The 13,355-nt window shown below is 41.2% G+C and overlaps 1 protein-coding gene across 7 annotated transcripts in view; it reads left to right on the top strand.

Moving 5' to 3' along the window:
• LOC144532596 (neurexin-1a) overlaps positions 1-13,355 on the top strand; it is a 272,440-nt gene that overhangs the window by 173,688 nt on the left and 85,397 nt on the right. For all 7 annotated transcript variants that reach the window (XM_078273444.1, XM_078273443.1, XM_078273447.1 and 4 more), the window contains one exon: positions 9,775-9,956. In XM_078273444.1, the coding sequence (XP_078129570.1) occupies positions 9,775-9,956 (182 nt within the window). The remainder of the gene's footprint in view (positions 1-9,774; positions 9,957-13,355) is intronic.

The following is a 13,355-nucleotide window of genomic DNA, read 5'->3' as shown; positions in this document are numbered from 1 at the left end:
AGGGTGTGGAAAGTGAATTTTGCCAGGACAAGACGTTCACAGTGCATGTGTGGCGTTGTTGGCAACTGTTTAGAATACATAATTCATAGATGTAGTTTTCATCACCAGTCAAAGCAGTTTGCTCTGACAACTCTGATGTACAGTAGAGAGAACTACAGAAGGGATCTACCACAAAAAAGCTCTCAAGAGAACACTTGTGTCCTTGTGCAAAAGGTGCAGCATTGCCAGGAGCAAATTTATGGCTCTTTAAATTTGATAAGCATGAGAGGGGATAACATATTAGGTTGCTGTGCTGCTTTGCTGCTAAGAGCTTTGTTGCCAAATGAAAGAAACTGTTCAGTGACATTAGGTGAGGAGCCAAACTGAACCGGCAACCAACTACAGGGTCAGTCTGGTTAGAGGAGAGGTGCATCCACCAGCCTGATCCTCGTTCATTCGACAGTTACATGTTGATATACCTGGAATGAAAAAGAAATCAAGCTATTTTCAGGCCTCTGCAGCAGTCGTGGCCAGAGGCTTTAGGATTTTAAGATTGTCCGTCCGTCTGTCCCATTCCCGTGAACACAATATCTCAGAAAGGCCTTGAAGGAATCTCTTCAAAATCGGCACAAATGTCCACTTTGTCCAAATGAATATGCTAATTATGACAAAATACACTTTCTTCTAAGTCTTCACTACATATAATTTATAATTTATGAGTTTGGACAAACTGCAACTTGACTGGTTGGTGGGAGCATTGAACTGCGAGGTGGTAATTCTAGTTTCTTGCTTGAGGGAATTGCATCAAAGTAAAATTGGCCTACATATCCAAAAAAATACTTTGTAAGCTTATGAGTAGGATCCGTACATGCACATGTGACTTGGTTAAAGGTCCAGTGTGTGGGAATTTCTCCCATCTAGCGTTGAAATAATATATCACAATCAACTCTCTCGCGCCACACAGTTCAGTTTTCTGGGTGAAGAAGAAATTGAAGAAATTTGGATTTTGAATACATGTGGTCCTCCATGTTTCCTTCTTCAAACTTGCCGGGGCCGGGAAGCTACGATACCCATTAGCAGCATTAGCAGCACCTGTGAGTTTATCATGTGACAGCGAAAACGCGAAAGGTGGAGCAGTATGTCCTGTTTGTCCCTTACCAGCCAACGTATTTCAAAATGGCACATGAATATGGAGCGTCTACCGCCGTTAATGCAAACGCAAATGTAAAATTTCAAGCCAGTAGGAATACTTTGAATTGATGGTGGTGGTAAATATTCATGAAAAGGACAAGTTTGTGAACGGGCAACACATGATTTTGAGAATGAACAACGATACACACTGCACCTTTAAGGCACGAATATAGTGAAGTTGGACTTGAAAGGTGAATGGAACAAGAAAAAAATCCCAGGTGATCCTCAATATACAGCTCCTCTCCCCTTAGTTTGGAACAGTTAAGTTCACAGCATGTCGCCAGTACACCAAACTGGCAAAGATGAGAAAAACCCTGACAGACATGTCACCTCGCCGATACAAAGCCCACCGTGCACCGACAGGCCTCACATTCTTTTCTAGGAAACTTCTCAGGTGTACAGAAGAGATGTTTTACATGTATAGCAGTAGCAACAGTGAACAAATCAGAAATAAACAGTGTGAAACAATTGGTTACAGTAAAGTTGACACCATTTTTCAAACCAACAGAAAGTTACAGAAAATAGCTTTTACAGTGGTGTGTTAATTTGATTAAACTGCATAGCACCTTAACAAGAATGTGAACGTTGTGAAAGGTTTGAGTTTCATATAAAACCCATTTTCTTTAAAGAGTTAAATCAAAATAATGCTTATAACAACTATAATAAATATGTTGACAGAACTGAACGTAATTGATAATTTAAAAATTGGTTGCTGGAAGTAAAATTGTAAACATTTGTTTGTCCTGCTATTTGTTTGCCTGGTGCACTGGCTAAGAGCAAAGAAATTATTGAAGTTCAGACACATAATCCATTGACATTTGAATAATCAAATCATGTTGTTTCCCTTCCATTAATGCTGGCTCATGTCACAATATGTTTGAATAATATTTGATAAATTGTGTCTGGCAAAGATGCCTGGGGAGGAATAACACAGTGGATCAAACACAGATCCCTACATTATATAGATAGACAGATATCACTGTGTTGGCATCATTATTTTGGATCATGGGCTGTAATGTACCATTTAATTATACACTGAGCCTGTGTGAATGGTGTCCCTATTCGACTGTCATTCACAGCTTTGCAATCGCTGCCAAGTTGGAACATGTGGTTTTGCTAAAGACCCCACATTCTATTTACCACCTCATCTCCTCAGATACTAGACCATTTAATCGTCTCAAAAAGTAAAATATAGTGGGAAAGGTAGATCAGGGGGGAATAAAGAAATTGATCAAATTGACTCACAATTTTCCCTTATGGCACTAAATATTCAGGAGCATTGATTGGAGATGGCTCCTTTACCAGATACTGATAATAGTATCCTCATAAATCGTGGTAATGATTTCTCTGGAAACTGAAATTGTAATCCAATAGACATCATTAAGCTTATTTTAATTGTACTCTTCCCAGGGGGGGGCACAAACCAAAAATAAACCCAAATGATGTTATTCTTAATATAGCTTGGTCCTTTTAAATGGTTTGGGGATGAACGTGTAGCAATTTATGTATATTGTCACCTACTTATTTCTGTACCACTCACAAACAAGTTTAAGTGCATCAGATATCTTACAGATGTCGTCCTCATTAAGCTAATTTCCATTGTAAAGATATACAACTATAAGTTAAAAGTAAACCTGAAAAAAAAGTATTTGTTAAAATATAACCCTGGAAAGAAGTATTTTTATGTATGTTTTTAAGATGATTGGGGAAAGAGGTTATGTTACTTTTTAAATTCCATTCAATAGATGCATGGAAAGGTTAAAAAAACTAATCTATTAATAATCTAAAAGCTATTTTATATGCCATATCTTGGGTAATCTATTTTTGCACAACAGTCATTACGGGAATCCTTGACAGCAAAAAGAGAGAAATGCAAGTGCTACAGTAGGTGCTGACAGAAAGCAGATCCATAATGTCATCTCTCCTTTTCATATTTCCATCACAACTATGTAATTATGATTGGATTCCTCCCCCGTTTCTCGGAAGAGGTGGTAATATGAGGCTCGTTGTGATGGCTGTGTTGGAGGTCAGACGAAAGACGGTCTGCGGGCCTGACCTTAGCTGAGCAGTATGCTCCAACAGACTGCCTGTTTTGTGTATCCTAACAGCTGCTACACTACAGGGCACATAGCCAGTATACTTTCCTTTGCTCACACCTATCCACGTCTTCATGTGACACTGCTCAGTTTATTTAACAAACAGCGCTTGGAGGCCACCTTGTTATATGCTCTGCTTCATTCCAGCAGGAATGGACTTCGGGAAGTCAGTGCCAAGAGGTTTCTAACACAAAGGCTATGCTTGCTTTCCTACAGTCTACTATCCCACACACCTCTTTGGCCACCTCCTGGGATGGTGCTACATTTTTAATGAAAGCAGAGTGTTTGATCTGCCAATGTTTATATTCTTTGATGTTAACTGACACAGCAGAGATCAGCCAGCTCTCAATGTAGTCCAACATGAGGACAGATTAATTCATTTTCCTTTAACAGGGGCGACTTGTGGTTGAGGAGTTGATCCAGGAAGTCTGATCATCCGGAAGTCATTCATTTCCTATGGAGATTCGCAGACTGCATGTGAATGGGTCAGAACCAATGCGAACGAGTAAAAAAATGTGTCCGTTTGTCATCCGGATGCGTTCAAAAAATTGAACTGTTGCGACAGGCAACGGACGGTTCCTATCCGACAATTCGAGTGGAAGTTAGCGTTGCTATGGTATTGATAAACAAATCTGAATTCTTAACGTTTAATAATGATTTCATAATGATATGTTGTCATGTACTTTTTTAAGTTGATTTCCTAACGTTATTAGGGCAGTTAATAGAATTGCTGCTTGCTCGCCATTTTTTTCTACTCCCGATTTCTACTATTCCGACGCTTTCAACGGCATAGGCGCCGATTTATGTTTTCCTCCGTGGGCGCTCACGGGCGCACGCCCTTTAAAAAAAAGTAGTCCAAAAAATGTTTGCATTTCAGAACCTTAGGAAATGGACAGCGGCTGACACGAACACACACGCCTTTTAACTCGATAATAAAGTCGTAAAGTAGGCTGTCTTTCAACTCAGGACAGCGAGATGAAAAGTGTAATTGACACGTAATTGCGATCAGCTTCGTGGGAAATTAAGAATCAATGCCATCCTGTCTAGTAGCCTAGGCCTAAACATGAATTAGCACACAAATCCACACAGTAAAAACAGGCAATTGACCACCTAGACCCACAAAGCTACCAAATGTTGAATTAGATTTGTTGTCTTACCATTGCAGTTAATTGTTCAGGAGGAATGTGTCTCTGCGTTCAGCAGATGAAATCATCAGCGATGATGTCCAGGTCCTGCTGTCGGGCCACTTCTTTGTGAGAGTTAATTATAACGATGTGATTTAGTCGGGCTTGTCCCATTGTTGACCGTAGATACGTTTTCAGTTGGTGCATCCCAGAAAATGACCTCTCTGAGCAGCAAGATGTTACAGGGACAGTCAGAGCCAGTTTCAAAAGCTTTGTGACTTCTGGTAGCATTGTTCTCAAGTGCGCGCATCCATCTCCTTTCATGAAGTCATATACATCTTGAAAAGTTGCAACATGATCACCTTTCTGTTTTGCCAAGCACATGTCTCTATGCAATGTCAGCCTGCTTCCATCCATATCATCCCCATAGAACTGCATTATGTCTTTACAGTCCGCCTTCCCGGTTACAAAATCTTCAACGTCTTGCATGTGTTTGAATACAGAAGGATTAAATCCGCAGTTCAGAGATGTTGATGCTGTATCCATGACCTCAAAGTACAGCTGTCGGTACATGGCCTCTGGTGTTTGAAAACTGTGTGCTGCACCTCCACTGTTCAATCGCCGGGGGATTCTTCTTAGTCTTGGCACATTTGGGCTATCCAAGTCCAGGACATGCGCTTCTGCTGTAGTATTTTTCCAAAATTCTTGGAATCCTTCTTCACGAAGACACTTTATGTCTTCTCTCAGTGTGTCAATCATCTGCCTAGTTTTCTTTATGTGCAACTAGCTGTTTTGAAGTGCAACATTGACTGTTTCCATGCGAGAGAAGAATTTCAGCATGAGTTTCAAGGAGAAAAAGGTGCTAAATTTCAGCAGGTGCGTGAGAAGACCGTTTGCTTTCCCTCCTGCCTCTCCCCTTTCTTTTTCAGACAGGTCCTCCAGAAATTCCAGCAGCACACTGTAGTTGGATGCAATTGATTGTAACAAGGCCGTTTTGAAGGTCCATCTGGTTGGGCACAGAGGCCTAAGAGATGAAGTGTCGTCCTCTTGAAACTCCTGGAACCAGGCCAGTCACTTTGGTGAATTTCTGATGAGCGTGACCAGGTCACGTATATTTGTCAAAAAGTTGCGACATGCGGGAATGTTTTCGGAAACATCATGCACAACCAAATTCACAACATGTGCGGTGCAATGGATGTACTGTGCTCGAGGCTCCAGCCCCTGCAAGCGAGCCTGCAGACCTGTTCGAATACCGGACACATTTGATGCGCCGTCATAGCACTGTCCTGCATTTATTGACTGGCAGGGCGAATCTCATCAGAACGTCTTTTAAAAGCTGAAAAAGTGTGTCTGCAGTTGTTTTTGATGTCTCATAAAATCCTAAGAAAAGTTCTTCTGGCTCCAGATTTTCAGTCACATAACGTAAAACAGACACCTGTTCTTTGACCGTATTATTGGTTGTCTCATCCATAATTACAGAGAAAACCCCAGCAGACTGTATTTCTCCAACTAATTTTCTCAAGACATCATGAGCCATAATTTCAATCATCTCGTAGGATGTCATGAGAGAGCCACTTGTTGTCCTTACGAGCCAGCCATGACCGTAACTCTGGGATATCCTCAGCACGCACATATAGCATCTGCATAAAATTGGACTCTTGGTCAGTTTTTCCTCTAATGGCCACTCCCTGACAGGAAAGAAATTGGAGGGTAGAAAGAACAGCCAGCAAAGCGATTTTGGCATCAGCCATCTGCCTTCGTTTACCAGCAGAGAGCGAAGCAGCAACATTAACACCTGCATTGGTAGCTGCCATAATGCTAACAGCAGTGCGATGCAAATTTCTCTTTTCATGTGATCTATATCGTTCAAGTGATTTAGCCCAGCTTGAAAAGCCATCTTGAACGAAAGCTTTTAAAGATTCTTGGTCGTGGATTAATGATGGAAGAGGGGCATTCATGTTTTTAGCTGTAGTGCAGATATTACAAAACACGTTGCTATTTATGGAGTCATATGCTATCCAGGGGAATTTTGCTTTCCAGCTAGCCTGATATGTCCTTCCCTTATTTCGTCCATCTTCACTGTTGCTCCTAGCTTCACTGTAGCTCCTAGCTGCTTCACTGTTGTTATCTGCTTCTGACAGGGCACTGGTAGAACTCTCTGCATTGTTGGTGGATGTCGATGCAGTTGCATCATTAAGTTTTGCTTTTTTAATTACAAATCTGTCCATTTTAGTCTCACTCTGATTACCGAACGCTCATACACGCACTGTATAGTGGGGGGATGGAGCGGGGTCACTAAAGAGGCGTTTTCATCCGAGAGACGCTGGTGGATAGGATATGGAGCAGGGGACTGACAGCGACATAACCAATCACACTATGACAGACGCTCCACTTAGCACCAACTGCAATGTTTATTTTTAAAATGTATGTAGCCTACTGGCAGTCTGGCACATGTGTACACGGTATCGGCGCCTATGTTCAACGGTGTAGTACGATGTCCACTGGGGGCACATTGCGTATTATGGAGCTGATTTCAAGTGCCAGTGGGAAGGCGGCGTAAGACCTACTGTACCAATACCTATTCAAAACCCACTGCCTCTTGGTTTCCGCCCTGTGACCTCTCTGGGGGTAATGCATGTAAATGTAGGAGATACCAATGCATTTGGGGATACTGTGATACCGTGAAGCAAGACAATCTTAATAGCATTCTGTTTCATAGCTCTTGTATTTTGCGTAGTGCACCTCAAAGCACTCAAACTCCCATCATTATACCTCGATCACATCCTTTATTTTATATATACAGGGAATGAATAGGGAATAAACTGAAACTCTTGTCAAATTAAAGAGACAACAAACAGCCAAGTATTTCCAGGATACAACTGTATCTAATGACTACAACAGATCCATATCGGGCCCAGTGTCCCAGGAGAGCACACAAATAACAAATATGGAGCCAGTGCATAATTACTCCCACCACTGGAGTTACAGAGGCACGTGTCTGCTGATTTCATGCCACTGCACAACTGTGTAGGTGTGTATTAGCCATGTTTCTCCATGTATCTTAATCCTCAACAGTCCCTCAAGGAGTCTTTCACAAGTCTTACATGCTTGTATGGATTTTAGCCTGCTTTACCACATATCGGCAACCTTATTATGTTCACTCACTGAATGTTCTTTGGAGCCATTTATATAATCTGCATGTCACAGAGTAGTTAGTTTAGTTGACCTTTGGTGCCTTGACATGAGGGTCTTGCTGTTTATACATTTAGCTTAAGGGTGTCACTAGCAATATCTGCACACCAGCCCACTGAAATGAGCAATCTTTATATTATAGTGGGTTTTTTTGGAGGTCACCAAAAGTAAATAAGCTGTCAGTGGGATAAAGTGGGTGTCAAATCGTATGAACAGACAGAGGGGGAAAAAGACGCTTAGGGGCCCAGTGAGTTCCAACACTGACATGGTTTAAAAGAGCTTAATTATAATAAGCTGGAGCATGGAGCAAGTGCTTGGTGGCTTGGGGGGGAACTCTGAGACAGTGACAACAGTCCAGAGCGAGCTACATGAATTGGAGATCGCTCTGTGAAGAGGCCAACATCAGATATGCATTAATGGAACAAGGAGGGTTTTCAGCGGTAGCAGGCAGACTTCATGAAAAAGAAATTACGCCTGCCTTGCAAATATATTACACATAATGTCTTTCCCTATGTAGAAGTCATCAAGCTTCATAACGCTTTATCCATTAGGCAAACAAGAATGCTTAGTGTTATTTCATTATGTTTTACAGATGCGAGTTATGCTTTATGAAAACAATAAATCCTGCTATAGATCTGCATGTCCCAACATCATTTGTTAATCACATTATTGTTAATTAATGATGCAATTCTTTTTAGCTAATGGTTGACAGTGTGTATTGACTCAAATGAGGGAATGGAATTGGAAAAGGATTTTGAGAGTAGAGTGACACGCTTTAATCACTGCACTACGAAGAAAAGCCAGAAGGAGAAAAACAACAGAAATTTATAAATAAATGCAAAATATATCGATAGTTTTATATCCTTGTGAACTGGTTTACAAGAATGGAATTACAGTCAAAATGATTTATAATCTATTGTTCAGGCTAAGGCTGTTTAACTCCCAGCCCCTATGAATAATAACACACTCTGTCTTTCTCTCTCTCCCTCATTCTCTCTTTCTCCATCTTACTCACACACACAGACAAACTAACTTACACACACACACACACGCACACGCACACGCACACACACACACATGTAAATGCATAAAACACTAGCAGAGCTCCTTGTCTAATTTCTCATGAAGATAGCTGTTTTTATGCTAATCTGACAGCTGCATTCATTTTCAAGCTTTCTCACAGGCATTTATTTCCCAATCACATACTCATTCATTCACAATTGTACACACACATACACACTTTCTTCCACGAGCATACTTTTCTATGTCCTGGCAGAAATTATTGAAACACTATCCTAATGAAGGTTTCTAATTGGGAAGAAATAGGCACTTATTTGATTGAGACAAGTTTGACAGCTATGAAATGCTGAAGCGCCGGATGGTTGGCAAGCGTCACAACCTGAAACTGTGGCTCTATACATGAATATGCTCCCACTTTTAATAGACCACTTCCTTCATTAGTCGAGACAGACTTATTCCCAACCATCAATTTGACTAGGTCACTGGCATAATGCCACGAGGCTCTTTCTCACTGAATGGCTACATAATTAGAACCACTCTCCCATCCACCAGGTCATGTTCAAACCTTTCATAAGGCTGCTAAAGACAATGAGCTAATGCAGCGAGACAGGAAGTAGCTGGTTTGGAGGTCACTAGGAGGGCATAACTGGACCAGTCAGTCAATAATGCTGCTGGCTGCGTCTGCCTTTGAGGCTGCTAATGAAGCATGAGAGATGGGGAGGTGCACTTTTGGCATGCTGGTTACCTAGGCACCGGGGACACAACTGCTAGCATTCACTTCTATCTCTTCCCTCTAGAGGTGAAGTAGGCACTGGCAGTAAAATTGAGTAATTGTGCATTATTATGAGAAAAGCGGCACAGGTACCTGCCTCCCTCATTTCCGCTGAATTTTCTCCTTCTCATGAATTGACATAAGTGTACTTAAACCCTCAGATGGGGATGAGAGCTGTTCAAGAGTGATATGTTGCTCTGTGCTTTGCAAAGTCATTACTCAGCACAATGAAACACTTCAGACTGACGGTGCTCTGTACACACAGCATTGATGCCGGCTTTGCTGTGTTATTAATGTTTCTGTGTTGACAGTCAGTGGTTTACGTCTGGTACACGGTTGTAAGGGGGAATACACTGTTAATGTCTCATTTTTGTCCTTTGTGCTTTTTTCTTTTCTTTAGCGGGAACAACTTACATATTTGGGCGAGATGGTGGACTGATCACATACACGTGGCCGCCAAATGACCGTCCCAGCACGAGGGCAGATCGGCTAGCCATTGGCTTCAGCACACACCTGAAGGATGCTGTCCTGGTGAGGGTGGATAGCTCCTCTGGTCTTGGAGACTTCTTGAAGCTCCACATTGTAAGTCAAGAACCTGTTTATTACACACAGTACACTGTACATGCAGTACATTACTATCAAGCCCCTTAAACCCCTTAAAAAATATTTTCCCAATCAGCTACTTACTATGAGTGATGGGATTCTACACTATTTCTTAACAAATTTAGAGAAGTTTTGGTTATTTCACATTTTTGTATTTCTATTTTGCTCACTTCCCCAATGATTTGAAGTGGGAGTGGCCGAGTTGGAAAAAGATCACTTTTTTGCATTCACCAGTCAGGATTTGGCAGCATTTCAATCAGAATCTTATGACAGTTGACATTTTGTTTGGTTACTGTCAATTAAATTTGATCAAACCACACCCACACAGTCCTTTTACAGAGTTTTTTTTTTATGTTAAACTCTTCACAAATAATACCTAAATGTTTTTTGTAACATTTGTTGTTGTTTATTTAATCGTGAATATTCAATATTATAGAGCTAAACTAGTAATTGTGCTGAACTCTATAACCACAAAAGATGATTTAGTGGCAGGTACAACATGCATGACCATCAGTATGTTTATGTTGTGTGTGTGGTAAGAAGGAGCCCACGTCGGCTCACCTCCTCTGGTCTTTGTGTTATGTAATAAGGGTTGGTTCCATAAAATGCATCTCCGACCTGGACATTTTTGTGATTACCACATGACCTTCTTCTCACTAGTACCCACTTACTGGGTGCTATTTATTATGCTAACTCTATAATGGTGGAGGGGGAATGATTTCCGGGTCATGGGAGGATACAAGGGAGCTCATTAGTGCAAGAAGGTGGGTGCTGTAGGGAATGTGCCATAGTTAAACACACATTGGTTATATCATTTTAACTTTTTAAATAATATCTGATAAAAAAAGAACAGTTTCCTTTCAAGTTGTGTATTTCAGGTATGAACGATATGGTACATTTGAAGGATTAACATACATGGTTTTATATAGTACCCTGACGTGATTGTGTGCCGTCACTTCAGCTAAACGTTTAATAATAATACATTTTATTTAAAGGCACCTTTTTCGGCACCTTAAGGACACCGTACAGGGATACATAAGTTTAGAGGAGCTGCAAAACCTAACTGGCCATTGCATATTAATGGTGCTAAAAAAATAACATGAAATAAATGTTTAAAAAATTGTTAGTTAGTATTAGTTGGTTCTGAAAAAATTCCAGAATCAACAAAAAATAGTCAATATGAAAAAAGTGTGCAGTAGTAAGAGTGAAGCTAGATGTTATCTGCACTTTTACAGACACATTTATTCAGAATTTATACTGGTCTCTACACTGCCTGACAGCTCTTTTGCCTGCAAATATTTTCTTATTTTGTTGACATGGAATACCCGTGTCCTCTTGTGCACACAAAGCAGCAACTAGTGTAACCCACTATTGACTTGTGGAGGTAAGGTGCTAAAAACAAATGCTCTGCTCGAAGAAAGTACTGAGAGGTGCTCAACCTGAGGACAGGCACAGTGGACATCTGCCTGTCCAACTAAGTGGAAATCATCCGTTTGTTGCATGTTTAGATATCCTCGATTATATTGATAATATTGTATGTTCTGCTGTAATATTATTCCCACACAAGTTTTAGATTTAACTATAGAAGATGTAAAATGTACACAATATGTCAATTGTTAATCCTAAACATTAATATGCGCCTACTGAGAATAAGTTCCCACGCATGACAACACTGATGCTGGCCAGGAGCTTACATGAACATTGCACATACACACAGGGAAGCTACAGATCAGCACACAGTCACAAACATGAAATTGGTTTGGAAGTTTGCCTCAACCCCAGCTGCCCACACACCTATATTCACACATACTGTAAGCACACAGTGACATAAGAAGGCCTGTCCTGAGGACTCAGAGCAGCTGGGATGTTGTTCTTGTGAGACACCTCCGTACTCGCTCTATGTGGATTTGCTTTTTTGACAGGTTTTTTTTCTCTCTAAGCCTCTGGGCCAAGTGATTTTTAGCCCCTAGTTTTAATCCAGGAGTAACCAGACAATTTAAAAGGATATAACCTTCTTCATGAACACTATTCATCACCAAATGCCACGCAGGGTTGCAAAGAAGATGTTCAAAGCACATAAATTGGAATATGGGTGTAAAAAGACAGACTCTCTCTCTCAGAGGTCGAAATGCTCCCTTAAGATCCCTGTGTGTTCAGCAGCTTTCTGGGCTCCTGTCCACTTGCCCGAAACACCTGAACAGAGATAAAACAGACAATATTTTCTTTATAAACCACTTTCATGTGTGATGAAAAATGTCCTCTCCAATGATTTGCATAGACAGGGTGCCTTTTTAAATCAAATGGCACAACAGGGCTTTGCTGGGTAGCTCATCCCTATGCAGTACTGAATTGATATGCATACACATTTGCTCACTTGCTTGTACATCACACACAGTTGCTAACTTATTGCCAAACAATTACCACACTTTTGCATTTAATTTAAATATCATACTAAATTCTCATTCAGGCCCTTGTAACCAGTGGCAAAGGTGAATTCCTAGAACTACTGTGGTTTGCAGCTGGTGCACTGCAAACTTACTAGAAAGCTGTAAAATGTGAATTCCTGCCATACGTTGCAGTATTGGTCTACATTTGAGAAATTTGCTCAGCAAAGACGCTGGGCATATCTTAAACCCTGTAACAGTAGACTTTGGCCAATCACAGAGGAGAGAGAGCGTTTCTATTGGCAGTTTTGCACATGCAGACAGAGAGGGGAGATGGAGAGCTGCAGTAAGAGGTCTACTCTGCTTGAAATTCTGGCGTTTTATTTTTCAAACTGCATGACTTTCAAAGTAGTCAGACCACTGTACTGTTCACACACACACACACACACACACACACACACACACACACACACACACACACACACAGCTTTCTTGAAGTTGTTGTGGTTTTCACACAACATGACTGACTGGCGACAGGGACACTACGAGATGTTTCCAGGAGGAATCCCTGATGAGTATGTCTGGTCTCCAAAATAAGTTTTGTCCTGAAGACACACACCACAGACTCCCCGACAGGTCGAATACGTTTGCGATGCACCAGCGATCTGAGAGAACAGTTCACACATAGCGCTGAAGCATTGATTTGCGAGCGCCAAGCCAACGCCGATTTGTCTCTGATCTGGGGCTTTTGTCGTGGAGCTCCAAAAAACTTTGTGGAAACGAATGGAAAATTAGGGCTGAAGTCAGTGTAGTGTGAACTAGGCATTAGTGGAAGCATGTCTTTAGAAGATAGTCTCAGGCTGTAAGCCAGGTTTTAGGTGGACTAGTGATAAATGTTAGAGGTTAGAGAGCTGAGCTGCGCAGACAGAAGAGGTGAGAGTGGGGAGACTCATATGGCATAACAAGGCAGGGAAATCATGCAGTTTACAGCAGA

This window comes from Sander vitreus, chromosome 17 (genome assembly GCF_031162955.1).
Source record: "Sander vitreus isolate 19-12246 chromosome 17, sanVit1, whole genome shotgun sequence".
In the NCBI taxonomy this organism is placed as follows: domain Eukaryota; kingdom Metazoa; phylum Chordata; class Actinopteri; order Perciformes; family Percidae; genus Sander; species Sander vitreus.
This window is presented reverse-complemented; position numbering and strand designations above follow the sequence as displayed.